This window comes from Phycodurus eques, chromosome 9, assembly GCF_024500275.1.
Source record: "Phycodurus eques isolate BA_2022a chromosome 9, UOR_Pequ_1.1, whole genome shotgun sequence".
Classification (NCBI taxonomy): domain Eukaryota; kingdom Metazoa; phylum Chordata; class Actinopteri; order Syngnathiformes; family Syngnathidae; genus Phycodurus; species Phycodurus eques.
In genome coordinates, this window is record NC_084533.1 from 19,337,061 (window position 1) to 19,363,877 (window position 26,817).

The 26,817-nt window shown below is 38.8% G+C and overlaps 1 protein-coding gene across 1 annotated transcript in view; it reads right to left on the bottom strand.

Moving 5' to 3' along the window:
• Positions 1–645: 645 nt before the first annotated feature.
• Positions 646–26,817, bottom strand: part of stag2b (STAG2 cohesin complex component b) — a 33,420-nt gene continuing 7,248 nt past the window's right edge. The window contains exons 6-31 of the mRNA XM_061685207.1: positions 26,708–26,781; positions 26,493–26,616; positions 24,879–24,977; positions 24,633–24,712; positions 24,311–24,418; positions 23,662–23,773; positions 23,460–23,577; positions 23,263–23,366; positions 22,633–22,725; positions 22,467–22,556; positions 20,810–21,013; positions 19,109–19,179; positions 18,721–18,808; positions 18,536–18,616; positions 18,366–18,458; positions 18,046–18,220; positions 15,157–15,296; positions 14,885–14,986; positions 14,642–14,790; positions 12,398–12,526; positions 11,973–12,199; positions 11,224–11,446; positions 9,496–9,603; positions 9,269–9,395; positions 4,630–4,707; positions 646–2,335 (exon numbers count right to left, since the gene is read on the bottom strand). Of these exons, the coding sequence (XP_061541191.1) occupies positions 2,312–2,335; positions 4,630–4,707; positions 9,269–9,395; positions 9,496–9,603; positions 11,224–11,446; positions 11,973–12,199; positions 12,398–12,526; positions 14,642–14,790; positions 14,885–14,986; positions 15,157–15,296; positions 18,046–18,220; positions 18,366–18,458; positions 18,536–18,616; positions 18,721–18,808; positions 19,109–19,179; positions 20,810–21,013; positions 22,467–22,556; positions 22,633–22,725; positions 23,263–23,366; positions 23,460–23,577; positions 23,662–23,773; positions 24,311–24,418; positions 24,633–24,712; positions 24,879–24,977; positions 26,493–26,616; positions 26,708–26,781 (3,021 nt within the window). The 3' untranslated portion in view covers positions 646–2,311. The remainder of the gene's footprint in view (positions 2,336–4,629; positions 4,708–9,268; positions 9,396–9,495; positions 9,604–11,223; positions 11,447–11,972; positions 12,200–12,397; positions 12,527–14,641; positions 14,791–14,884; positions 14,987–15,156; positions 15,297–18,045; positions 18,221–18,365; positions 18,459–18,535; positions 18,617–18,720; positions 18,809–19,108; positions 19,180–20,809; positions 21,014–22,466; positions 22,557–22,632; positions 22,726–23,262; positions 23,367–23,459; positions 23,578–23,661; positions 23,774–24,310; positions 24,419–24,632; positions 24,713–24,878; positions 24,978–26,492; positions 26,617–26,707; positions 26,782–26,817) is intronic.

Consider the following 26,817-nt stretch of genomic DNA (forward strand, 5'->3'; position numbering starts at 1 on the left):
ACCACACAAGCTATCATAACAGAGCAATAGGCTATTATCTCTGGGAAGGGACAGTGAAAACAATTCAAAATTTCAAATGACATCATTTGTATATAAAAAAAAAAAAAAAAAAGAAAAAAAAGCACTTCAGTAGCATTTCAGGATTGACTGTGGTTTGACTACAGCCTGGTTTACATCGCCCCCTTGCGTTTACAAAGTGAACCTCAATGGGGCGTCGGAGTGAGGCCTGGATCGACCAACTGTACTAATGCTGAGTTTAAGTACACGTTTCTCTTTGTGTGTGTGTGTGTGTGTGTGTGTGTGTGTTGGGGGGGGGGGGGGGTATTGATTACTTGGAAACCAAAACGAGAAGGTGGAAAGGGCATACAAGACATTGTGTTAAAAAAATATTTTCTTAGATTTCTTAGATATACATACTATTTCTCAATTCAGGCATATTTAATGTTCAAAAGTTATAGTGTATTAGACTGCTGTAGTCTAGATTTCAACTGTCAGGCATTTGAATGTGAAAAAGTAAAAAAAATAAAATAAAAAATGGCTTCTCAATCTTTTTATTTCCAGCCAGAAAATAGCCATAAAACAAATCCAGTTCATCTATTCATAGTTTGGGTACTAAGTAGTTAATTGAGTAAATATTTACCACAGTTGAAATTGTGTGTTGATTTTTATTCAAAAGTTACTGTTTCCAGACAAGTACAAATCAGAAAACAAAGTGACTGAAAGAGGGTGGGTGAATAGACAACTCAGGGTGTAGGCAAGCGTGAAGAACACAAAATGGCCAAAAGGAAAGAAATTAAAATTTGAATATATACACAATATCTATTAAGGATTTATACCAATGTAGTGGTAAGCAACAAACAAACAGTACTTTTTCATTAAAAGAACTTTCTTTTTACTTTCATAAAATTAGGCAAAACACAGACTGCTCATCTACATGATCACATTACATTTGACCACTTCATGTTCTAAGAAGCCAATTATCCACCTTTAAACATGACCAATCTGCTGACATGGAAGATTAGAGTGAGAGAAGAAGCATGTTTAAGGCTTTAGCATGGAATGACTACAAAAAAATAAAATAAAACTCAGTAGACAAAACAGTTCATTCAAACTCGTGTGACAAATATGTCAAAATCTAAGCTTTGTCTAGCTGCCACAGCGCTGCTGAATAACTTGTGTTCAATAATTTCTGAAAGATGACCTCCTGTTTATTAACATTTGAAATCTCTAAGTATTTTCATGACTCAAGCTGAGAAACTCTTAAAGCTGAATTTCATTCGTTTTATCCAAACTAATTTACACATTAGGAAAGAAGGTAAAAACCCGGAGACATTATCAAGACAAAAGGAAGAAAACAAAATCAAAACGTAAAAATACAAATCTAAAAATCTCTCTCGCTGCATCAATTTACATGCTTTCATTTTTTCAGTTTCTTACACATTTCTTTCATTTGTGACTGAAGATTGAAAATAAGAAAACCAAAGCACATATAAAAATCAGCACCAATTCATATATAATTTTTATTTAAAATGTAGATACCCATTTTGACATGATGCTGCTAGACTGAGAAAGAGAATAAAATGATTTCCTTGGACTGGGCTACTTGTTCAGGGGAACAATTCTCTTAACAGATGGCGTTCAAGGAGTGGTCCAAAGCTCGGGGAAAGCTCCAAGACATTACTGGACTGTGGGACTCTTCACAGCATAAACAAGGATTGAGACCTATTCCACATGACATCTCACAATCTTAACCACCAGCGGTTATCTCAAAGCGGGGAGATGAACTAAAGAGAGAAAAGGGGAGGGGGGATACAAGAACAGAAAGACCTCCATCCAGTTGGCTAACACGGTACAGGCAAGCTACTACAGTCTGTTTATAAATTACTACATCACACCTGGTAACTTACTACAATTGTAAAAAGGGTTAGACAAAAAAACAATGTTTCTTAAGTTAAAACACACTAATCCATCCCGCTGTGAAAGAAAAGAAAACAGGGAAAATGCTATTATGGATTTTTCCTCAGACACGTATCGTCTTTAATAGATTTGCGAGTGGCCTGATTGACTAGTTAGGAACAGGAAGACCTGAACCAAGATTATAAAAGTATATATTTGAAGTCCTCTCTGAGCAAGCAACACTGAGTGTGGGTCATCATTGGTCCATGTGGAGTACAAGCCAAAACCTCTTTTTTATTTTTTTTTATTTTTGCTTTTTCTTACAGAAAACACATTTGTTTTCGCATCTAAAATTCTCTTTAAATACAAAGCTCCTCTTCTCGTATCCCAGCTTCAAAATAATTTGGATATTAGTTTAAAACATAGACACTCCCAGGACCTAGAAGAGAGAGAGACAGAGAGAGAGAGAAAAGCTGCACTGAAATGAAATCTAAAATGGAAGAAAAATATTGATGAAACTAAAGAAAATACTGATTATTTTTATTAATAATTTCATTTCATGGGTAGAATTGCACGATCTGCCCAACTATGGATGCAGGCAATTTAAGATACAGGCAAAAAACCATGATTTTAGGAGAGTTATATATATTCATCAGAATAGCAAGGTAAGAAATACAGGGTGTTGCATAACATTAAAAGGGTTCATGGCTCTTTCCAGGTCATATTTCAGCAAACTATGATTATTTCATAGTCATACCAATGGTACATAGGCAATCATTTGATTGCGTAATTTAAAAGCAGTCAGGTCTTATATGCCAACCAGCCACAACATTAGGAGCATTTGCATAACAATTATTCAAAAGAACTTTTCAACCATAAAAAAATGCAGCACAAAGTGCTAATGATAGCCTAGATAACAATAAATTTTTCATCATCATGTTCAGTGTTGACTGACACTGTCAGAGAGTTGTTAATTTAACAATATGCTCATTGTGGTTGTAGTTTGCAGTGGAGTAGAATGGTAGATCCCAGGAGCAGTGTCATATTTTGGTTACCTCAAAATTTGTTAAATGAGCAAGACAAAAACATTAGGAACAGCTCTCAGAGTGCTAAACCCCTGCAAAGCTACAACCACAATAATGAACATAATGTTAAATTAATACCTATAACAGATCTTTGTAAAGAAAAAATATTTTTTATTGTTTAAATTTAACATCTTTATATTATGTATTTGAGTTTAACAAAACCTTACACAGAGTCACCTTCTCGCAAGGGATAGGGACCAAGCCCTGTCACGAATTGTGAAAATCAACGGATAATTAACACTCCCTAAAAGATATGTAATTGCCTATAGATTCCACAAAATAGCGGCCGAGCACTCCTTATAGGCCTGTCACCATAATTACTATGTCGACTTATTGTGCAATAAATAATATGGACGATAGCTTTTCCGGACTCAATAAATGGTCATTGTTGTGGTGAGCCAGCGTGCGATGATGTCACGGCGCATTCACGTCGAGATTAAGCATGCACAGACAGAGCACTTCCCAGCTCTATTCTGAATGACGGTATACACGGTGAAAACTTATTTCTGATCGGTTTGGCAAAAGGAATATTCCACCCCTGTGAAACCGAATGACATTCTATTCGGATTCGGCCTGTTTATTCCGACTGAGGTGTTCATATTGAGCATTTTCATTCGGTTTGGGCTTCTAAACCAATCATTATCGGAACAGAAGGCTCCATATAAACCAGGCTAGTCTTGGAGCTCTTTATTCTTTATTTTAGACCCAGGGGGATCCATATGACAGAGAAAGAAAAAAAATAATTAATAGCGAAACAAGAAAATAAATAATAAATAAATAATGATCATAATAACAACCACAATTAGGGTTTAAAAGCAAAAAATAAAATATACTAAATAAAAAATACAGGTGGTCCTTATTTGTCATGATTTACGGAGGCATTTAAAAAAAAAAAAAAACATCATCGTGAAGATACATCGTCTTAGAAAATTTGTAATCGTGACAGCCCCTATTTATGTCGAAATGCAACACCTCAACTCATTTCAACATACTTCATACTACAACATACTTCCTTGTAACCAAGATGCTCCCAGATGGCGCCGAAGCAATACTGTTATTGCTTTGGTCTGAGCACAAAAACAGCAAAGAGGTGAGTTTTCCATTGAATGACGGAGGATAGGTTCCCTGAAAAAAAATCTTTGACGAATGTTCACGGTTTACTGTAATGCCTTTACAAAGATAACGGACACTGTTAGAGATATCTTCATTCAACATTCTATATACTTTCAAGTAAAGAAACTACTTTTTGGACAAAATGTTCCAGAAAAAAAACTATAGTGTGATAAGAGTGGCAAAACAGAATCTGTGGCAGATTGTTTTTTTAGCTCAATACATATTAAATGAAACATTTATGAGAAATGTTGGTAATGAATCATTTGTAGTTGACACAAATCACTCCATGAACATTGTTCAGGGCTCAGCGTCTGGTGTCTGACTTGGATTTCAAGGCCTAGGCTAAAGGAATTTGGCTGCAGTGCACACACAGCTCGAATAGCTGAACTTGTACAAAGACGTTTCATGAGCTTCATTTCAGCAACTCAGATGAACCATTGCTGACACTGGCCCAAGTTTTTGTTAGCGCGTGGGTGGAAACTTGGTTGTCAACATGCAAAATGTCTCACGCGTGTAAGAAGTAACTCAATCTTACCGACTCATCCATAATAGAGGCAGGGTCAAAGTAGTCCGGCTTGAGCTCAGACCTCTCACGACGATTTTTAGACGGGGGCTAGAGGAGAGGAGCAGTGTGTTGAAAAGTGACTTTAGAGGAAAACAACAACAAAAATTCACAGATAGGCGGGTTTACGTGTCTTAATATGGGAAATCGGTGAAATGACTTGAGAAATGTACTGTAGGTACTTTTCTCGTGAAATCAACTTGACATTTGGTATGCAGTCTCGACATATGTCTGAGGTTACATTTAGTTCTGGTTTTGCGTTCATCATGCATGGTTTTGTGGAGCGGGTGTAAATTGTCAAATAAATTGGTCATGATGTTGCAATGCACTGTCAACACAATGTTTCATTAAACAAAACACAGAGGTCCTTTTACACTTTGCCAAAAGAAAACTTTTGATGATTATGGTTCTTTTCTTTTCCATTTGGAAATGACATTGAAAAAGAAAAAACAATAAACAAAAGATGCTCTGTAATAACTGCTGCAGGCCTAAAAAAAAAATCAGTCTTCTCTGACTGACTGGATCCTCATAGTCACCAAGAGCTTTGAGGATTTCAGTAAACCTCTCGTGACGTCTGGGTGAAAGAAAGATGTCTGTTGGAAAGAAGTGGTGATGAAATAAATGGAATGGTTATGTTTGGGGAAACAGCTGCCAAAGGAAAACGGGCAACTGCAAGATGTTGCTTGGGATGCTCAGGTTTATGTGTGTAAAATGCAACATTAAAATGTAATACCACATGACGATAAATTGAATGAGATGGAAATAAAAACAACTGTATTTGTATTGCCCAATCACCACCACTGCAGTGACCTCAAAGGCCCGTGCCGGTTGCACGCGTTTTGTGATGGCGCTGCACATAAACATGCAGACTACACATGTAAGACCACGACAATTGTAACTACTTGGCTCATGTCAGGAGTGAACCGTTTCGTTTCATTTTTAAAATGGCCGCGTTTGGGAAGCCAGCACGTAGATAGAGTGGCCTGTGTCATTTTCCTATTGGCTAACAAAAAACTATACATGCGTTCCATTGAGGTCTATAGCTACCATTCACCACTTGTAAAAGCTGCTAAATTCCTGAGACGGTTGCTCGGAGTTGGCCCACTAGTTTGAGAGAGAGAGTTTGTTTTGCTTGCGACTGAGTCACATGACTGAATCATGTCTGCTGATTCGGCAAATGAGGACTTTATGTACTTCCTCCTTTCTCTCTTAATCCTATGCAGTCAATTCACTTGTTCAGTTGTTTTCTTTTCGAGACAGTATGAATACTCTATGTAAAATTGCACATCGTAAAGCAACGTTCACGATTGTGTCGTTGATATACAGTGAGTACGTAAAGTATTCAGACCCCCTTAAATTCTTCACTCTTTGTTATATTGGAGCCATTTGCTAAAATTATTTAAGTTAATTTTTTTCCTCATTAATGTACACACAGCACCCCATATTGACAGAAAAAAAAAAAAAGAATTGTTGACATTTTTGCAGATTTATTAAAAAAGAAAAACTTAAATATCACACAGCCATAAGTATTCAGACCCTTTGCTGTGACACTCATATTTAAATCGGGTGCTGTCCATTTCTTCTGATCATCATTTACATGGTTCTATACCTTCATTGGCGTCCAGCTGTGTTTACCTTACAGCTCACAGTGCATGTCAGAACAAATGAGAATCATGAGGTCAAAGGAACTGCCTGAAGAGCACAGAGACAGAATTGTGCCAAGGCACAGGATCTGGCCAAGGTTACAAAAAAGTTTCTGCTGCACTTAAGGTTCCTAAGAGCACAGTGGTCTCCATAATCCTTAAAAGGAAGACGTTTGGGGCGACCAGAACCCTTCCGAGAGCTGGCCGTCCAGCCAAACTGAGCAATCGGGGGAGAAGAGCCTTGGTGAGAGAGGTAAAGAAGAACCCAAAGATCACTGTAACTGAGCTCCAGAGATGCAGTCAGGAGATGGGAGAAAGTTCTAGAAAGTCAACCATCACTGCAGCCCTCCACCAGACGGGGCTTTATGGCAGAGTAGCCCAACGGAAGCCTCTCCTCAGTGTAAGACACATGAAAGCCCGCATGGAGTTTGCTTAAAAAAATAAATAAAAATAAAAAAATAAAGAATCAAGATGGTGAGAAATAAAATTCTCTGGTCTGATGAGACCAAGATAGAACTTTTTGGCCTTAAGTCTAAGTGGTATCTGTGGAGAAAACCAGGCACTGCTCATCACTGGTCCAATACAGTCCCAATAGTGAAGCATGGTGGTGGCAGCATCATGCAGTGGGGGTGTTTTTCAGCTGTAGGGACAGGACGACTGGTTGCAATCGAAGGAAAGATTAATGCGACCAATTACAGGGATATCCTGGACGAAAACCTTCTCCAGACTGCTCAGGACCTCAGACTGACAATGACAAGGTCTTGACAATGACAAGACAATGACCCCAAGCACACAGCTAAAATAACGAAGGAGTGGCTTCAGAACAACTCCATGACTGTTCTTGAATGCCCTATGTCAATATGGGGTGCTGTGCGTACATTAACGAGGAAAAAATGAACTTAAAGGATTTTATCAAATGGGTGCAATATAACAAAGAGTGAAAAATGTAAGGGGGTCTGAATACTTTCCGTACCCACTGTATATCGCCCACCCCTACTCTGTATAGATGCCTTTAGTTGAGCCTTGCATGAGACCAAAGGTGATTAAATAAAAGAATAATGTGCACCACTACTAGTAAATGGTTAGAGCTTATATAAGGTTTGCTGCCTTCTGCCTCGGGTTGGGCATCGTTTTAATTTGAGCGATTCCGGTTCCTTATTTCGATTTCGGTTCCAAACGATTCTCCATTCAGATTCTTTTAAGGGGCTGGGTCAAATAAGTTTGCATGGTTTAAATAAAGGGTGTCCAAATTATGAACATCCATTTTCTTATCAGCTCGCAGCATAGACTAAAATGAACATTTGACACGGGGTTCTTTATAACCAGTATCAACATCAAACCTATGAACTAAAAGGCAATGTGTGTGGAACTAACACAATTGACTTAATATTCATTAATGTTTCGGCTAAAAGTTAAATATAACATTGTTAAAGTACTTATTTGGGATTGTTTCATCACGTCAAATGGTTCATATGTGCTAGTTTTAACTTGACTTCCTGATTTAAGCTTGTAGCCGTTTATTTTGAAGGGTACGCACCGGAACTCAGCATTTTGGCATGAAAAGTAACTTCACACGGCACCGGTGATTTATTTATTTTTTTAATGGATGGAACAAAATTCTATAAAACGCTGATTCCTTTCCCTACCCACGATGAGGCACAAAGCTAGTGCTTGTGATACTGTGAGACGTTTATGTGAATTTTGTCTCAATTCATTGTGATGTAAAGTTGTTACGGTGAAGTTTTAGCTCAATGTTAAGCTGTTTTTTCTGTCATCTGTGCTTACGTTGGTTTGAAGACTAAAATAAAAGCTAAAAAGTGCAAAAGTGCAACTAACCGTTTACCTTGTTAGCTGTCTTAATGTTGGCATAGACGTATTTCATTTTAACAAAGTTAAGACAGACTTTTGTTTTCCGCTGCCATTGTGCACAAGCACGTTTTCATGCGGGCTCTTCTTTGTTGGTTTTCGCCGCTTCTTCTTCGGGGTGGGTGGACTGTAGGCATCGAAACTGGAAACCGAAATTTTTAAATTTGAACAATTCCGGGAGAACCGGATCGTTAGTCCCGGTTCCAATCAGTTCTCCATTCTCGATGCCCAATGCTACTTCTGCCTAAATGTAAAGACATTTTTTGACATCATCATCTTTCATATATATATATATATATATATATATATATAAAATATATCTTATTTGCCTACGTCACTAGCGAAGGTCTGCGCCTTCCCGTTTCACTCCCAAGCCAGCGCAGTCAACATAATGAACACGTGTGCTCTCACAAGTGGGCCTTCTAGAGGCAACCAATCAGAGGGGGAGGTCTTAGCCAAATATGAACAAAGTGATACAAACCTGGGTCAAACAGAAGTAGCTGCCAGAGGGGCCTTTTCTGAACACTCGCATGACAAAACCAAGGTGTTTTTTTTTTTTTTTTTAATGAAATTGACACTTTTATACTAAGTCTATGTTAGAGAGTCACTCTATGGAGGTCTAAAGAGCCAAAATACAGGACCTTTGAATTTTTCCAAATCCTCGGAATCCCCTCAACAGAAAATATTCTCAGATTTCTTTCGTCGTCCATGAAAGCAGACTGATTATCTTTGTGTTTAAGAAGACATTTGCAAAAATCTGTTTTTACTTTGGAAAACAATAATCAACATTTTCGGCGATTTTCTGACATGTTATGGACCAAACTGAAAGTAACTGAATTATAATCAATTTATGTTTGTGCATAATCTCCACTGTAAATGTAAAATAATGTACTGTTGTACATGTACATTTTTTTTTTTTTATCCGATTCATCAAATAAAAATAATCGGCAGATTAATCGATTAACGTAATTGTTAGTTGTAGCACTACTGCTAAACTCCAGACAAAAGCTAAATGTAAAAGTAAAATTACAGATCTCTATGGAATCTTTGTTGCTCTTACCTAAGGAATTTTGAAAAAATTATCAACGGTAAATGGTTCTCACCAGGTCAATGTCCATTGTATCAAAGTCCATGCCTTCATTAAGGTCATCCATACGACCCTCAGAAGACATCATTACATCTTCCACAATCGGCTCCTCATCTTCCTCCATAAGGCCGGTACCGCGACGTCTGCACAAATGAACGAAAATGAAGTTACGGAAAACTTTTTTTTTTTTTTTTTTTGAGAGACATTAAATCACCCCGACAACCCACTGGATGGACATCTTACATAGCATGCTGCAGATTGGTCCTGAGCTTGGCGTAGTTCATGGCTCTTTCCTGCTGTTGGCGAGCTTCTTCTTGCTGTCTTTGGGCCAGCATCCACGTCACCTGGGAACTAGATAAATGACATGAATTAGCAGTTACTAGGCTTTACATGATCAGGATTTTTGGGGCCGATCACCGATCAGCAAGTGTAAAAAGACGATAACCGATCACCGATCCGATCACAAGATGGAGCAATGTGTTTATTTAAATGACCTGTTCATTTACTCTATATACTTGTATACTTAATTGCTCAAAAAAATTATATTTACAATAAATAATGTATCTTTGTTCATCTATTTATGCCAGTGAGGCATAGTGACAGACAGAACAAATGAATGGTCTTCTATTACATGGCAGTAAGTACATACAGTAATTAATGTATCCACTTTTCGTGACATTTTTGTTTGTTGGTGTGTCGTGAGATTTTTCAATTGTAAAATATGTTCCTTGGCTCCATAAAGGTTGGAAATCACTGCTCTTGTCAGCTCCTGTATTCTAATCAGTCAGGTCATACCAACATTACATGACAGAAATAATGGATGCTAACTTACTGTAATTAAATTACTCCACCCACACCGAAACCTTAGAGCATGATTCGACAGAACGGCAGCATGTTAACGCTCAACCATTAGTGCTAGCACTAGCTTGCTAGGCTACATAACGTTTTGTTGCCTGCTTGTGAGCCGTAGCGTATTAAAAGTACAGGAACATACTTCATGCAAGCCTTAAACGAACATCTTCTCCTGAGCACCGGTGACCACCAACACACATTTTTCTCTATTTTGTTCTTATAATACAGTCGGCGCGATGCACCCTTGTAGTCGTCGCCACGGTAACGAGTGCATCCGGTCGCATTTGAGTTGACAAGCTAAAGATGATCATAAAAAACGGGATGCTGTGGTATCGGAATACAAGCTTTTATTGGAGTAGTGCAATCGTGAAAGAGCAAATTTGTCTTGTAGACTGATCCGGGCATTACGTGTTGTCTGTCTCAGACGTGTTGTCTGTCCCACACCGCTGAGGTTTTTTTTTTATTTTATTTTTTAAATAACTTTATTGGCCGTCAGATATTTAAAGTACTACGTCAAAAGACACGTGACAAAGCTAAAAATAAACTAGGATTCTGGATTCAAATACACTGTGCACGATGGCGACATGGAGTAAATGTCTTTTGCGGAGCCGATCAATGACGTAATTGGCGAATTGTGACAAAGCTAATCAGCATAAAATGCTAAATATCGGCCGATACCGATCAGATCGGTGTAAAGTCTCGCAGTTACTGGTGACCAATTAGCTAGAAATACCATTTAGGTGTCTCACTGGCTAGACAAAAAACAATGTTAAAAATGTGTGTGTGTGTGTGTGTGTATATATATATATATATATATATATATATATAAAAAAAAAATTTTTAATTAATGGTCAAATGTAGGATAGCGAAAGTTGCATTCATATATACTTAAATAAACAAATACATCACAAGATCTTGACTGCCCTAAGCCAAAAGTAGCCTTTGTGTCAATATCTTTTGTACTAAACTGGTAAATAAAAAAAAATAAAAAAAGGAAATACGGAGTGACTTACTTCTAAGAGGAATTAATAGTCAATGTTTTGCTGAATTGCTAACTATTTCAATGACTACAGTGACATTTTATAGCAGACAATGAAGTCTATCTATAGATATCCATACTTGTAATCCATGGGGGTCTGGTGATGCTGAGGTGGCTGTTGGTGGTGTTGTTGTGGGTGTTGGTGGGGCTGAGGCTGGTCGTGAGGGAGGGCATAGACACCCATGTAGCTGTCATCACGACCCCGTTTAGGGTCTCGCATGGCAGTGGAGGTGAGGTGGGGGGATGGCAACATGACTGGGGTCTGAATACCCTGCTGCCACACATCACTGCTACTGCTTTCCTCTGGAAGGGACAGAGCCAAATTGTTAGACAAACTGCACACTTAACACATAAACAGAAGTTCTATCGCGGTTACATATACTGGATTTTGCACAGATGGCTTTAGGTGTTTGTGGACAATTCAATCAACATTCCTGTGACGACAGCAACTTGATCCAAACTTCACTACAATCACCACCTTGGGTGATCCAGCTCTGAAATTCATTTTTCTTGCCGTTGATGAAATGATGTGGAAATTGAGATAATTAGAAGGCTTCCACCATCTGCTGTTTTATCTCCTTGCCCACCAACTCAACTGCTATAGCCAAGATGCTTGGAACGCATTAGAACGGATGGAAGACATTTTTGCTTTTCTTGGCTTCCACTGTGCTATTGTAGCAATGTATTAATCAATGCTCCTCTCATGAATAACTGGATTGTTTATAGATTTAAAGTAACAGAAAAGTGGCGCTTGTTCTTGGTGTTAAACAATGCAGCAAAATCAGCTATGAAAATGTTATGATTAAACTGAATCCCAAACGTTTGCTACCTTCTGGCAGCTTCCGCTTTGCTGCAGAAGTTCCAGTTGTAGTAGCAGGAGTCTTGGTCTTTTTCGAACGAACGGAGGAGCCTCTGCTGGAGTAGCCACTCATCACCGACATAGTGTCATCATCACCCCCAGCCTGTAGGGAATTCCTGTATGAAATGAGGGGGAGCCAGCAGTCCTCTCTTTGCAGTGCCATCTGGAACGTCATGAAACGCTCCAAGTACATGTGGCTGTGGAAAAATGGGAAGGTGATATAGATTAGACTAACACAGAAAAAAGACAAAAAATTCAAAAAAAGGCACATTTAAAAAAAAAAATGAAGAAAACAAGAAATAAATAAATAAAAATGAATTTTTAAAAAAAAGGTTGTCTCAAACACCTATTGCCCTGGCCTTCCCACCCCACAGCACAACAGAAAACAAACATACACAGTCCTCTTGTCTTGTCTCATCAGTTTAGAGGAGAATTCACTGAGTATGTCTAAGAAAGCCAGATTGAGGGGAGGGCCTCCTTCTCCCTGGGGACTTGGTTCCTTAAAAGAAAACTCAATTCCATCCCTAGAAAACAAGCAGAGAGGGAAAAGAAAATGAAAACATGAGGTGGGAAGAAGAAATGTTTCACTGACTTAAAAATAGGAGATTGTTGCTACAAAATGGAGGAATTGGTCATTCAACAATAAGCTATGTGGCAGTATTATACATCTTACAGTCCCACCAGAGACTATTCACACCCCTTGGGCCCAATGGTTAAGATCATCACCTGCCACCGTGGGGGACCTAGGTTCAAGACCCCGACTGGACCAGCCACCAACATCCCCCGGACTCACGGCTGTGGTGTCCTTGAGCAAGACACTGATACCCCAAAATGCTCCCTAGGCGCTTCAGCTGCCCCCTGCTCCAGTGTGTTCAACTAACGTGTTCACTGTGATAGGTTAAATGCAGAGAACAAATTTCGTGTGCATGCATGCATGTTCATGACAATAAAAGGTGATTCTTCTTCTTCACTTTTTCCACATCTTGGTACGTTACAGGCTTATTCTAAAGCTGATTTGAGTATAGTTTTCTTTAAAAATATATATCTACATAAAATATCCCATAATGAAAAAGTAAAAACTTAATTTCAGACAGTTGCGCAAATTTATTGAAAATATAAACATTTAAACACAATAGGTACGCAAGTATTCACACTTAATATTTTGTTGAAGCACCTTTGGAAGCAATCATAGCCTCAAGTTTTCTTGGGTATGTGTTAACGAGCTTGGCACACCTGTTTTGGGGCATTTTCTCCCATTGTTCTCTGCAGATCCTCTCAAGGTCAGTCAGGTTGGATGGGCAGCGTCGGTGGACAGCCATTTTTAGGTCTTTCCAGAGATGTTCGATTGGATTCAAGTCTGGGCTCTGGCCGGGCCACTCAAGGACATTCACAGGCTGCTCCTGAAGCCACTTCTTTGTTATCTTGGCTGTGTACTTTGGGTCATTGTCGTGTTGGAAGGTGAATCAACGCCCTAATCCGAGTTCCAGAGCACTCTGGAGAAAGTTCTCTTGAAGATTTTCTCTATATTTAGCAGCTGTCATCTTACCCTCTATGTGGACTAGTCGCCCAGTTCCTGCAGCAGAAAAAAAGCCCCACAGAATGATGCTGCCACCACCATGCTTCACAGTAGGGAAGGTGTTAGCCAGGTGATGAGCAGTGCCTCTTCTTCTCCAGATATGATGCTTGCAATTCAGACCAAAAAGTTATATTTTGGCTTCATCAAACCAGAGAATTCTGCAGGTCTGAGAATCCTTAAGGTGCTCTTTGGAAAACTCCAAACGGGCCGCCATGTGCCTTTTAGTGAGAAGTGGCTTCCGTCCAGTGACTCAACCATAAAGGCCTGCTTGGTGGAGTGCCTTAGCAATGGTTGACCTTCTGGATGGTTCTACCTTCATAAGGGAACACTGGAGCTCCGTCTTAGTGACCATAGGGTTCTTGTTCACCTCTCTGACCAAGGCCCTTCTTCCCTGGTTACTCAGCTTGGTTGGACAGCCAGATTTAGGAAGGGTCCTGGTGGTTCCAAACTTCCATTTCCGAATAATCAAGACCACAGTGCTTTTCGGGACCATTCAATGCTGCTGTATCCTTCCCCAGATTTGTGCCTTGACGCCAATCCGGTCTCTAAGGTCTGCAGACAATTCCTTAGACTTCATTGCTTGGTTTGTGCGCTGATATGCGCTGCCAACTATGAGACCCTATATAGACAGGTGTGTGCCATTCCAAATGATGTTTAATCAACTAAATTTATCACAGGTGGACTCCAAGTTGTAGAAGCATTTCAAGGATGATCAGTGCAAATCAGATGCACCTGAGCTTAAGTTGGAGTGTCATAGCAAAGGGTGTGAATACTTATGTACCTATTATGTTTGAATGTTTAAATTTTTTATAAATTTACACAAATGTTGAAAATATGTTTTAAATTTGTCATAATGGGATATTATGTAGATTTTTTTTTTTAAGAAAACTATACTCAAATCAGCTTTATAATAAGTCTGTAACAGCAAACTGTGGAAAATGTGAAGGGGTGCGAATACTTCCTGGTGGAACTGTACATTAAGTTTTTTTTCTTTTTTTCCTGCTTCTATAGACAGTGTTTTCAAGTTGAAAAGTGTAAGGTGAGTAAACAAGTGAAGTTGTACTTGTGTAGCATGGCGATGGCATCTCTGGTTTTCACTTGGTCAAGGCCAAAGGTCAGAGAAAATCGACGAGCCAACTCTTTGATTCCACAGAAAGCAGAGGAGGAGCGATCAAACCCATGGCCCAATTCTGACAGCATTTCATTGAAAAGCTAACGGAGACAGAAAGGATACATTTGCATGAGGCACAAACAAATTGGAAGCAATTGAATGCCTAAGAAACTGAGCAAAACTCTGAACACTGACCTGCTGAAGGCTGAGGATGAGGGTTTTGGCACACTGAATCTTGTCAATTTGCCGGGTTTTACTCATTGTTTCCTTGATGATGTCACCATAATCATTGTAATACTGTGGAAACAAACACACCAAAAAAAAAAAAAAAAAAAACTTTACACGTGACTCTAAAATGCTAAATAGTAACAGAAGTAGTTTTCTGGCTGTGGGGCTCCTGCTTCAAAGAATGTACATTGTTGAGAAAATTGTGGTGACATGGTCATAAAACAAAAAAACAAACTAACCCTCATGTACTGTTTAAAAATGTCAGCTCCGGTTTTCATTTCTACGACACAGTAGATGATCAGTTTACAATAGCCAGCCAGGAGGTTTCTCCTCTTGTGTAAAGCTTCAATCTTCACTGCCTCGTCGTCCTGTTGCCCATCTAAAGATGGAAAACAACATACACATTTAGACAGTTTTTTCCTTTTATTTATTTATTTTTTATTTAATTACCAGTTAGCACACCTTAAAGAAATAGTATGTAACTTTTGGTGCCGCCTTAAGCTAAGAATTCTGCATTTCAACAAAAGAACAGCCGTCGCTTCAATATGACGTAGGCAATGTATGTTATGACCCTTATATGTGATTCTCGAACATTTTTACTATGGTTTGAAGGATGTGTCATTTCCGTGCCGTCATTTGCAGTGCGCCAGCAACCGGGCCAGTGAGAAATTAATAGGGCATTCATTAAATATAAAAAATAAAACATACTGACGAATGGCTTAATTAGCATTATGTCAGACAAAAAAAGTTGTGGATTATACCTTTAAAGTAACCCACTTTTACATCAGGTATGATAATCAATAGTGGCCAATGGGTGACGTGAAATAAAACTTTTAGATAAATGTTGTCAATTACATTACCAATTTCTTAGAAATTACTGGTAGATTTATCAGGACGGTTTGTTCTTCTGTTGTAGCCAATTTATTTATTTTGCCTTTGAGTTTACACTTGTTCCAGATGTCATGACCTTTCCATGTGGCATTCTAGAAATTAATGGGAAAAAGATTAAACTGGGGGAGGTCACAGTGACCTTGGTCTTTTCAAAATCTAATCATGTCTTCCCTGATTCTTTGGAGAAATTCCTTGAAGGCAGTAGTACATATCATTTTCAGAAGAATAGGATGGATACAGAAATTAAAAACAAAATGCCTCTGGCCATGGCTGTTGCCAGCCAGTGAAAAGTCATGAAAAACTAAAAGGCCACTTAGCTCAGACCTTTGCGAAGGCTTCTTTACACTTTTGAAAAGAGTGGCCTAAAAAAAAAAGCAGCCCAAAAGTTATGCAGGCATTTCAAAAGGAAGTGTTGATTGTATACGACAGTGTGAAAGTAAAAACTGATGTAAAATACAATGTCAATTGCCCCCAGACAATGGTATACTCACGATTCATAGACGCATACTATTCATAAACTAAAAAAAATAATATTCCTTGACAAGTAATATGGCATAAACAAGGTAAAATGCAATGTGAAAAGCATTTATTTTAATAACTTGGGCGTGCTGGAGCCTATCCCAGCTCACTCTGGGCAAGAGGCAGGGTACACCCGGAACTGATCATCACCCAATCGCAGAAACATAGAAACAAACAACTATTCACGCTCACATTCACACCTACGGGCAATTTAGAGTTTTCAATTAACCATATCATTCATGTTTTTGGGATGTGGGAAGAAAGTACCCGGAGAAAACCCATGCAGGCACAGGGAGGACATGCAAACTCCACACAGGCGAGGCAGGATTTGAACCCGGGTCCAGAGAACTGTGAGGCAGATGTGCTCAGCAGTCATTCACCGTGCCATACATGCTACCATTAACACAAAAAAACAAAGTGAAAAATTTCTATGAATTTATCTACAAACGGTAGGGGTTGAACTGATGAGCCAACTAGTCAACGCGTCGACTTGACCACTGCACAATGACGGTTAAATCTTAAGGTTGACTTATCCCCAATCACACGGCAACAAAAAGGATGACTAGTTTGCACAGCAAACTAGCAGCGGTGCCTCAAGCATGTGGCAATATTTTACTAAAAGTGAGACCGGTAGTACAGACACTATATAAATATAAATTATAAATATCCAAGTCTATCCTGGAAAAAAAAGCACAAGTGCTATGCACGCCTATCTGAAAAGGCATCCACTAACATTAAGTGACGAGCAGCCTTAAATCCTAACGTCAGCTGTCAGCAAATCCACCAAACGCCCTCCTGTAACAGTGAAAAGAGACAATATACTGTAGTGGTCGATCAATCAGCTCTTTGGCCCCATTTCCCGACTCATTCCTCCAATCACAAATCACAGACAACTTCAGGGTCTCACAGACAGTGGGTTCTCATAATATTCTTCAGAATACAACTGCAAGTTTGCCACAATACATTATTGCAAAGCAAGCATTCCTGTATATATATTTTTTTATATATAGTATTATATACTGTAGCGAGTAGCAACCCTGTAGATGTGTTACGTGACTTGATGATGTTTGGGTTTTACAAGTTCTGCCCGTCTGTGAGGCCATATGGGTATCTGAATATGATTGGATGAGCGAGTGTCGGAATGTAATTGGATTAGCGAGTCGGTGGGTCCTATGGAACCGAGGACGGCAGCGAGTGAGTAAGCAAGTTTGTCTGGAGGCGCACACAGTGAGTTGGCGACTGAGAAAAAAATATCATCCGAGTAGTCCAAGTCGAATCGACTCTCATCACTTTGGCGTCGACTACAAAAAAAAAATAATAATCTGGTTGTTCAACCCCGAATTAATGTTTTTTTTGTCTATAAATAGTCGATTTTTATGAATGGTCTGTCAATCAGCTGCATAAATTGACCTGCAATAGCAGTATTTAAAACAACCTAAGATGATCTAAATAGACTTTTTAACCACCTGATGCAGGCCGTCCCGCAAAGTGCTTGAACTCTAAATCAATTAACAGTGGTGTCAATACAATGTTTTATTTTAACCTCTTCCCTAAAAAAGATGTTTCTTCAATGTTATCCTAACCCACACTTGGTTTATAAACATTCCTCACCTAGTTGTATACACTCGAGTAGATTAACTGCTTAACATTGAAAATAACGTGAACTGATAGTCATACCAGCGGATTATAGGTCTCAGTGGATGCGCATCTGCTTGTACCTGTGCTGTTGGTGTCATCATCCTGGTCTATGAAGACATGATTTAGGATGAAGGAGAGCAGTTCAGATTGAAGCGAATCCTCTGGGGAATAGACCAAGGGCTCTAGGTGTTCCCTGCCTCCAGCTACCATCTGGTGGCTGAAGATGAGCAGGAGGTCACAAAGGATGGTGAATGCCTGCAGTAAAAAGCAAAGAAAAAATAGTTACACTTCCATACATAATACAGCTCTTGGAAAATATAACAATGAATGACATCAGCAAATTTGTACAGGATTTTTCATAATTTAAATGCAAGGTACGAATATGAGGTTAAAATGTCACCTGTTCTTTCACAGCGGTGTTGACATTTGTGAGGTACCGTTGACACATCATGCAGAAGGCCCTCATCTGTTTCCTCAAGGTAACCATGTCATCCTAAAAGGTCAGACCGGTTTAAGTGGTACAGCCATGAGTCACAGACATACACTGAAGCTGGCCGAGTTGGACCTCACCTTTCGGGAGCTACCTTCAGATAACTTGGCCAGGTGCCACAGGATTACATAGTGGGTGCACTGCAGTGAATGGATGACTATCTGCTCAAAAAAGAAATTCACAAAATAACGGCCATAGAGTGAATTTCATTCTGAAGACATGCTCATCGATGCATTCAATTTATCTTGAAGTATTTTTAAATAACCTGCTCGGGCATATCGCCATTCTCTATGCCTGTGTTGAGCAACTTAAAATTGCTGGTGAACAGGTCCCATCCAGAGAGATCATGTGCACTGCAGGACATACAAGAAAGACAAAGTCAAAAGAAGACACTACACATACACACACACACACACACTCACTACACCGACCTGGTCTGTACTTTAAATATTTCACTGTACTCGGTTTAAGACTAACACATTAGTAAAGTCAATAATTATAGTAAATACAGTAATTTTATGAAAGACTATTAATGTAAAACAATTAAATAAAAACAATAAATTGTATATTGGTACCGTCATGGACCAAGGACCCCCTGTAATCTGGAAAGACATGAAAGAGGGTAGATTACGAAAAAGAGAAGAAAGTCATACTTGTGAAAAGCTGTGATCCTCTTTAGAGTTGACAAAACCTGATAAGCGTCATCTTCGTCAGTATCTTCACCCTGGAAGGAGCAATTTAGTTCAATGAACGAGATAGCAGTGAAGTTTTGTCTCAAACCAATACAGGGTGTCCTTTCCTATGCCAGTGACGTAACACGAATTTGTAAATCAGAATGCATTGTTAACCTAAACTAACTCAATAGTAAACTCATGATCAAGGTAAATATTTGTATGAAAAATACAGCCCATAACTAACAAACCAACAAATGAAAAATGCTAAGAACGGCGGTCAGTGAGTCTGACGTGATCACACACTCTTACGCCGCTTTGCAAACTGGTTCATTGTATGCGGTTTGTGCCCTTGAAATGTTGTAGGTTGGTACTGTCGTAAACCACTGTCCCTTTGTACTGTAGAATGTCCATATGGTCGGATTGTATTTGTCATTATAATAATAAATTATTATCATCACCACCAATAATAATAGTAATTAAAATAGTAATAATAATTACTTATATAGTACCTTTCAAAACAATGTTCCAAGGCATTCATATAAAAAAAATTATTGTTCTACAGAAAATAATTCTAATACATTCATATTGTAAAATATGGCTATGAACAAAGGAAGTCGATCATCTTAAACTTCAAAATACAAATACAAATTATTAAGGGAAAAAAAATGCTTAAGCCTAAGGATTCACCGATACTGTATGTCTGTCCTCATACTTGGACTTCCACTTCCAAAGAAGAAATGAAAAAAAGCTCAGATGCTAACACACTGATACCACTTTACCAGTATGACATCTAAGTTCCGGACCAGTAGAGTAGGACACGTGAGCCATGTGAAAATACTTAAAGGTAAACATGGATGACAATACTTTGATATCTGAAAATTATGCTCTGCAAAATGGATGATAAACACCAGTTGGGCAGCCATGTAGACCGCCACCTGTGAGCTGCAGCGGTCATCCGGCAAGCACCAGGTTTCTGGAGCCCTGTCGCCAGCTCTGCCTTACACTCCTCGGCCCCAGCCAAGCCAGTCACGCTCCCGTCACAAAACCAATGCACCGCAGCATGAGAGGTAGAGAAGTAAGCAATAGTGTGATAAAGTCTTACTTCACTTGCCCTGTCAGTTGTGTTTCTGAATTTGTGGTATTCTCAAGAAATATTTCATTTCTTATTTATTTTGCAGTTAACACACAGAGGTAACATCTCTTGTTTCTTCTTCATCTCTTATCTACTGTATGGACTTCATATATATAGAGAGCTTCCAAGTGTTCAGACTAAGACAAATGCCTTGTGTTACAGGTTACAGCCAAGAAATCTTAGGCATGGAAAAACATGCTGTTGGACGTTAAAATATCAGTAATGATGAGGTCAAAAAATTATTGTTGTCTGTTTTTGAACAATATTTGATTAAAATAATAAAACAAATTTTCTTCACAATTGAAAGACGCAATGCCATTATCAAGTACCGGTACTTGGTATTGGCTAAGACTCAAATATAAGTACTTGCACTCGTACTCTATCTGAAAAAAGTGGTATCGCCACATCCTGACCTAAAACGTAGGGAATGACACAATTAACCCATTAATTACCATTCAATTATTAGTTAACGTGAGTTTGTACAGAGACAGGCATAAAAGGAACAACTGGCAAGAGGGGTTACAATAAGGCAACTTTGACTCTTCTACCTCTTGTAGGAAATCCTCCAGTAGCCTGTTGAACTTGTCCACCAGCTCATCCAGGAGCTGGGAGCGGGCAATGTCGACCCTGTTAAAAATTGTGAACTCCTCATTGCAGAGGGCATGGTAGGTCTTGGAGCATGTCTCCAAAACTTCAGTGTCTGTGTGCTTCTCCACAATTTCCTTGATTTGGCGGAGCAGGGCTTCAAGGTGCTGCACTCAACAGTAAACAGACATTATAGTCAACAAAGTCTTAACAGGTGGGACTGATAAATTTGTACTGATTCATTGGCATTATAAATACAGCGCGATCTGACTTTAACCCTTTGGGACTGGTGGACCTTCGCAGCCACCAGGAGGCAGGTTGTGGTCACTTAGAAAAGTCCTTATTTAAATTATTACTGCTGAGGGTGGCCCAAACAGTTATTAGGTTTAGGGGAAAATTACTTTGTCACACAGGGCCAGGTAGCTTTGAATGTTTTTTCTTCTCTTAATAAATAAAGTCACCATTTTAAAAATGCATTAATGTTTACTTGGGTTATCTCTATCTAATATTTACATTTGCTTGATGATCTTATACTTAAAAGTGGGGAAAATAAGCAAAAATAAATAAATAAATAAATTTGAGAAAGGTGGGAAATACATTTTCACCGCACTGAAATGTAATATTGAGAACATTTATGCAGTACCAACCGTGTTTAGCCACGCTAGCTAGCCAGCCGCAGTTAGTAGCTAGCTGGAGTGACACATAATAGCGTTTCGCATAGCATTCCCACTGTAGTTCCAGAGCAGCCGGGAAAACAGGGGGGATGAGTGACTGTTTTATGTGGACGCACCATTTTTTTTTTTTTAAATCAGCTCGGAACTGGTTACGAAAACTGCTAGCAGCTCCATGGCCAGACGTGCCTGAAGCCATATTTAAAGTGATGCAGATGTGATGACATCATCGACAAGCATGATAGCGATTGGTCGGTATAGTCAAAATCTACACTGTTGGTCAAATTCCTAATTTCTACTGAGAAAAGCCTTTATACCACACACCCGTATACAAGAAAGTGTTGATTTTTGAGCATGGAATGGACTGCTTGTATGAGTAAAATCCGATCCTTGTTTTTTTTGCAGACATCGGACTGATTTTGGATCTCAAAGATCGGATCGGGATACCCCTAGAATTCATTTATGGAATTTGTACTAGCATGGTCAGGCAAGCATCTGACAGGTACATGGTGGCCCGACACAGAGTTATACTGGGCCCGGGCCACCGGTAATGTCAGACCCTGGTTACTGTACAATAACAACAACAAAGTTTTTTGTAGGCATCTTCCCGATAACTCACTGTACAACACAATAAAAAAAATGGCAATTAGGAATCCTATAAAATATAGTAATGAATGTGAAAAAAGCCAAAGTATGTAGATAAAAAAGGATTAATGTTTGGAAGTGACTTGTGGAGAGAGTGAATATCTTAAGAGTGATTTTGGAGGTGAGAGCTGGAAAGCCCTGGACCGCACTGTATATAACATAGCATAGCATAAAATAATAATATACATTTATAACATTTAGGCTCATAGTCATCTAGAGGTTCGGATTAGGTTGGCTTGTATTGTATGCATGAGTGGTGTAATTTAATCATGATCTAATTCAAATTCAAGAAAATTTGGGTAACCTTTTCTAGACGTCCTGTGGTGTAAATTTCCAGGTCAAAGAACTGTGGAAGCTGCAACAAGTTGGTCACCTTCTCGGCATCCACAGCATACTGTTGGGCAAACATTCAACTAAATGTTCTTTTCTGAGGAACATATACAAGCCAAAATATCTAAGTAATGACATGCCTTGGCCAGTAGAGGGGGCAAAGCCACAGCAAAGAGCTCAGTCATTCTGGTTCTGTCATCAAGCTGAGTCTTCTTTTCTTTAGCTGTCATCACCTGAACATAGACGCAAGTCAAATAAAAACACAAATGTACAATAACTATTCATTTATTGATTAAAAATACACGAGCAACTATTAATACATGGTCCTAGACAACTTCAACATAGCATGGTAGAGCATCTAATAATTTAGACAGACAGAACAACCCAATTCCAGCAAGTTAACAGGTTACACGTCCTATGCTTTGTTATCTTGATCCATTTAAGATATACACACCTAATGCATATTATAAACATAAATATAATTCACTTACAAGGCCCAAGAAAGAAATGATTACATGTTTCTGTGACTCTGGATTCACAAACTACTGTATTATATTTTTAAAATCATGATGTAAATTCTGATACTGATAAACCCAGAAAGGGTTTAATGTAACAGTCATCGGTTCATTCAATTCATGGAGGCGCCGAACCCTTAGACTGATCATCTAAGCTCTAAAGTTCCATTCCATTCCATACAAATACATATAAATGACCACAAGGTTATAAGTGGCAATACCTTGGATTGTATCTTTATCCACCATGCAACTTACCCGCTTGCCTGTGCCTCTTCCCACAGGGGGGTGACATTCTGCAGCCTGGCGTACAGTGCACAGCATGATTTCAATCAAAGCTGTCTCTTGTCTGTCTGTAAGAGCTACAAGACAATGATGAAATCCTGGTTAATAAATAAACGCCTTTGTTTGGAGCCACTTGTCAGTAACATGTGATGATGAGGTATTTGACGTACCTTCCTCTCCTGGCAATGGGTCATCTAATAGTAAGCTGATCATGCAGTCCCAGTCCTTCAGTAACTCAGGACCACAATCCCAGAGAGAGTCCACCAAGTAGGCTGCATGTTCATGGAGCTAAAGAGATTTTTAAACAGTATGGATGAGTATCTTAATGGTTTGCATGTAATCATTGAAGCCAGACTCAAATAAAGTGTGTACCTCACTCTCCAGGAAGAAAAAAACAGTGGTCTTGATGAGGTTGGCATTGGGACTTTGTCTGCCTCTCCTTTTAGGGGCACCTTCCTCCTCTGGTTCTCTCTGGCTGAACAATCTTTGAAAATATAGAGTAGTTTGTTATCTTAAATAACAAACTCCAACGTAATCCTCTATTTGAGGATTACATTTTAGCCTGTATAAAAGATAGGGTATCGTAAAAAGTAGAAATAGGTCACTGCCTCTGTTTGAATTTTGTAAACTCGTCCGCAGAACACATAATCCTGTGACATTTTTTTTACAGTTATGTCACAGCTTGTGTTACGTAAATTCATAATAAAGAAACCACAAGTTTAAATTGCACTTTGTGTTAGTAATTTCTTTATGTTGTAACTTGTACTGGTGTACTGGCGTTACCTAGTGGGGAATTGCTGTATTACAGTAGCATCAGGAAACTAAAGCCTTTGAACTTTACTGCAATCCAAACAGTTATAAAAGAGAGTTATAGGCCCTTCATGTAAACAGGGCATACAGAAAATATATTCCATATATGCTGGTAGGACACAATAAAACTTGAGACTAGTTTAACGACACACACCAAATGAAGAAAGTCAGCGCAGCAGTGAATTGCTCAATCCTGTCACATCTGACATACTTTTTGTAGAGGAATTCTCCTGCTGCAACAGCAACAGGCCTGTGTGCTGAGTAGACCAGATGATAGACGCTCTCACAATCTTCAGGGGTTAACACCTCATCTGTACTACTGCAGATACAAACAAAAAGACCCATTCAAGTAAAAGGTACATACAAAATTGTTACAAGTTACTCGCATGTGCTGCGCGATGTAATACTGTGTGTGTGTGTGTGTGTGTGTGTGCGTGCGTGCGAACAAGGGGCTTCCCATTTGGAAAAGGTTATTTTCCACTGATAAATTGTAAACAGGGTATAAATGTCTGAGACAACCATTTAGAACTTACTTCAAAACTAAAGTGAGCAGCTTAATTGCTTGTACTGCAACATCATACTCCTTATCAAGGGTCATGGAGACTATGCGGTCCTGGGGGGGGGGGGAGGATAGACAAATTAAGCTTTTCAGTAAAATTATGCATCTGAGAAAATCTGTCAGCCATGTTGGACATTTCAATGGTGCCTGAGCTTTTAGTAAAAATGTGTCAGTAGCAGAAATTTTGTGTTTAAGCTGTTGTCCAGCAGGTGGCGCTCACCTTGAAGCGACTGGTAAAGAGTTCCAGCCTTGCATTGAGCTCTCTGTTGTAGTACAGACCCTGTAGAGCTGTCAGACACTTCAGTCGTACCTCACCTTGCTAAAATCAAGAGTTTGAAAACGGCAAAATGTTAGATCAAAAAATTTAAATATTCAGTAACCACATATATTTACATCAAACAAGACAAATATTGGAGCAGGTTTTGGGCCAAAATAAAAATTTTAAAATTGTATAAAAATCTTACACAGTGGAACCTCGAGTTACAAATTTAATTTGTTCCGTGACCACGGTCTTCCAAGACCATTCTGCATGTTCATGAACCGAAAAGTGTGTAACACGAGGTCATTTTTCTTTTAAAAAAAATTTCATAAGCCGAATTGTTTGTAAACCGTGTCATTTCTAAGCCGAGGTTCCACTGTAGTTGAAGCATTAGAAAAAAATTAATCAAGCGGTTTATATTTTGGTATCATCAATGAATGATAATGGTTTCAACCATGTGTTTGAATTGGGGATGGGACAGTATTCAGCGAAACGATAATGCGGCCTTATAGATCAAAGTTTTTTGGTTTGCTACTAACAGAGGCAGTGTGTGTGAATATGCAAGTCAAGTGTTGCTTGAAAAATGTCCCGTACTTTTAAGGAAACACAAGCTTCTCCTGTATTTGTATCCTTATTTAATGCTCACTGGACACACTTGACTTCAAAAGGTAACACCAGCAAAACAACAAGTGTCTATTGAAAATACTTCTGAACACACATACCGTGCCACTTAAGATAAACCTAAGAAAATAACTTGTGCATTTGGAGCATTTATTGTTACATTTTTGCAGCCCTTTTCTGTGTTCGAAGATGTGTGGTTTGGTCACTACTTGCTGTGCACATTTCAGCGATGTTATATTTCACCACTAAAGTGTAACAGTTGCATTAAATGTGGGTCGATTGGTCATGCCTGCAGAATGGGATGCATGCATTATCAATTGTAGTACTGCTTTTTTGTTGTTGTTGACATTTGTGTTTTAATTTGTTATACATATTTTATACTACTGTATTGTCACGTATAAAATTAGTCAAGGAATAAGAGGCAATTTACTATTAAATTAAAAGATAATTCTGCAATCGAAAAAAAAGTTGTTCTCTTAAAAACATATCGAAATTGTATCAAACTGTGGCCCAAAAACTGAGGTACAGACCATACCGTGGGATACGTGTACTGTCGCATAATGCATGTCTGCAAATACTTTTACTTTTGGTTGCTAAAATATATATTTACACAGTTATGCCCGACAGTAGTCTGATTTATCTATTTGATCTGACTAAAATATTAAGGGGGCAATGTTTTCATGCAGCAAAAGAAAGAACATAGAAGAAGTGACTTCTGGATTTTCCCTGTGAGGGGTCACCAGAGTGAGCCACTTGCATGATTTGTTTGGCATAGTTATTACGCCACATGCCCTTCCTGATGCAATCTACCCATTTTTCTCTGGGATTGGGACCAGCACTGTCTGGGAATCTAACCCGCACTGTTTACATGTACCACCACACTACCAGTGCAAAGAAATAAATAATGTTCTGTCGGAAAATCAGAAGCTAAGGTAAATTTGTTACCTAACCCACCTTATCGTGCATTGTCCATCCCACATACTTTAGATAACTGTCATTAAGGAAGGCATCACTATAAAGCTTCATCCAAACGCCAATCTCTTCTATACAGATGGCCCTGATTTCTGCTATTGAATCACTGTTGAAAAAGTATGATAATTGGTTAAAAGACAATACAACATATGTCTTGTACAGCAGCAAAAAACTATGTTTATAGGGTGGTGCCATACCGATATCGATGTACAAAGACTCCTTTAAATATTGCATTCATCATGTTTTCAATCTCATCCTGGTTTTCTTGGAGCTGAAATGGAAACATGAGTACGTTACTCAATATTGT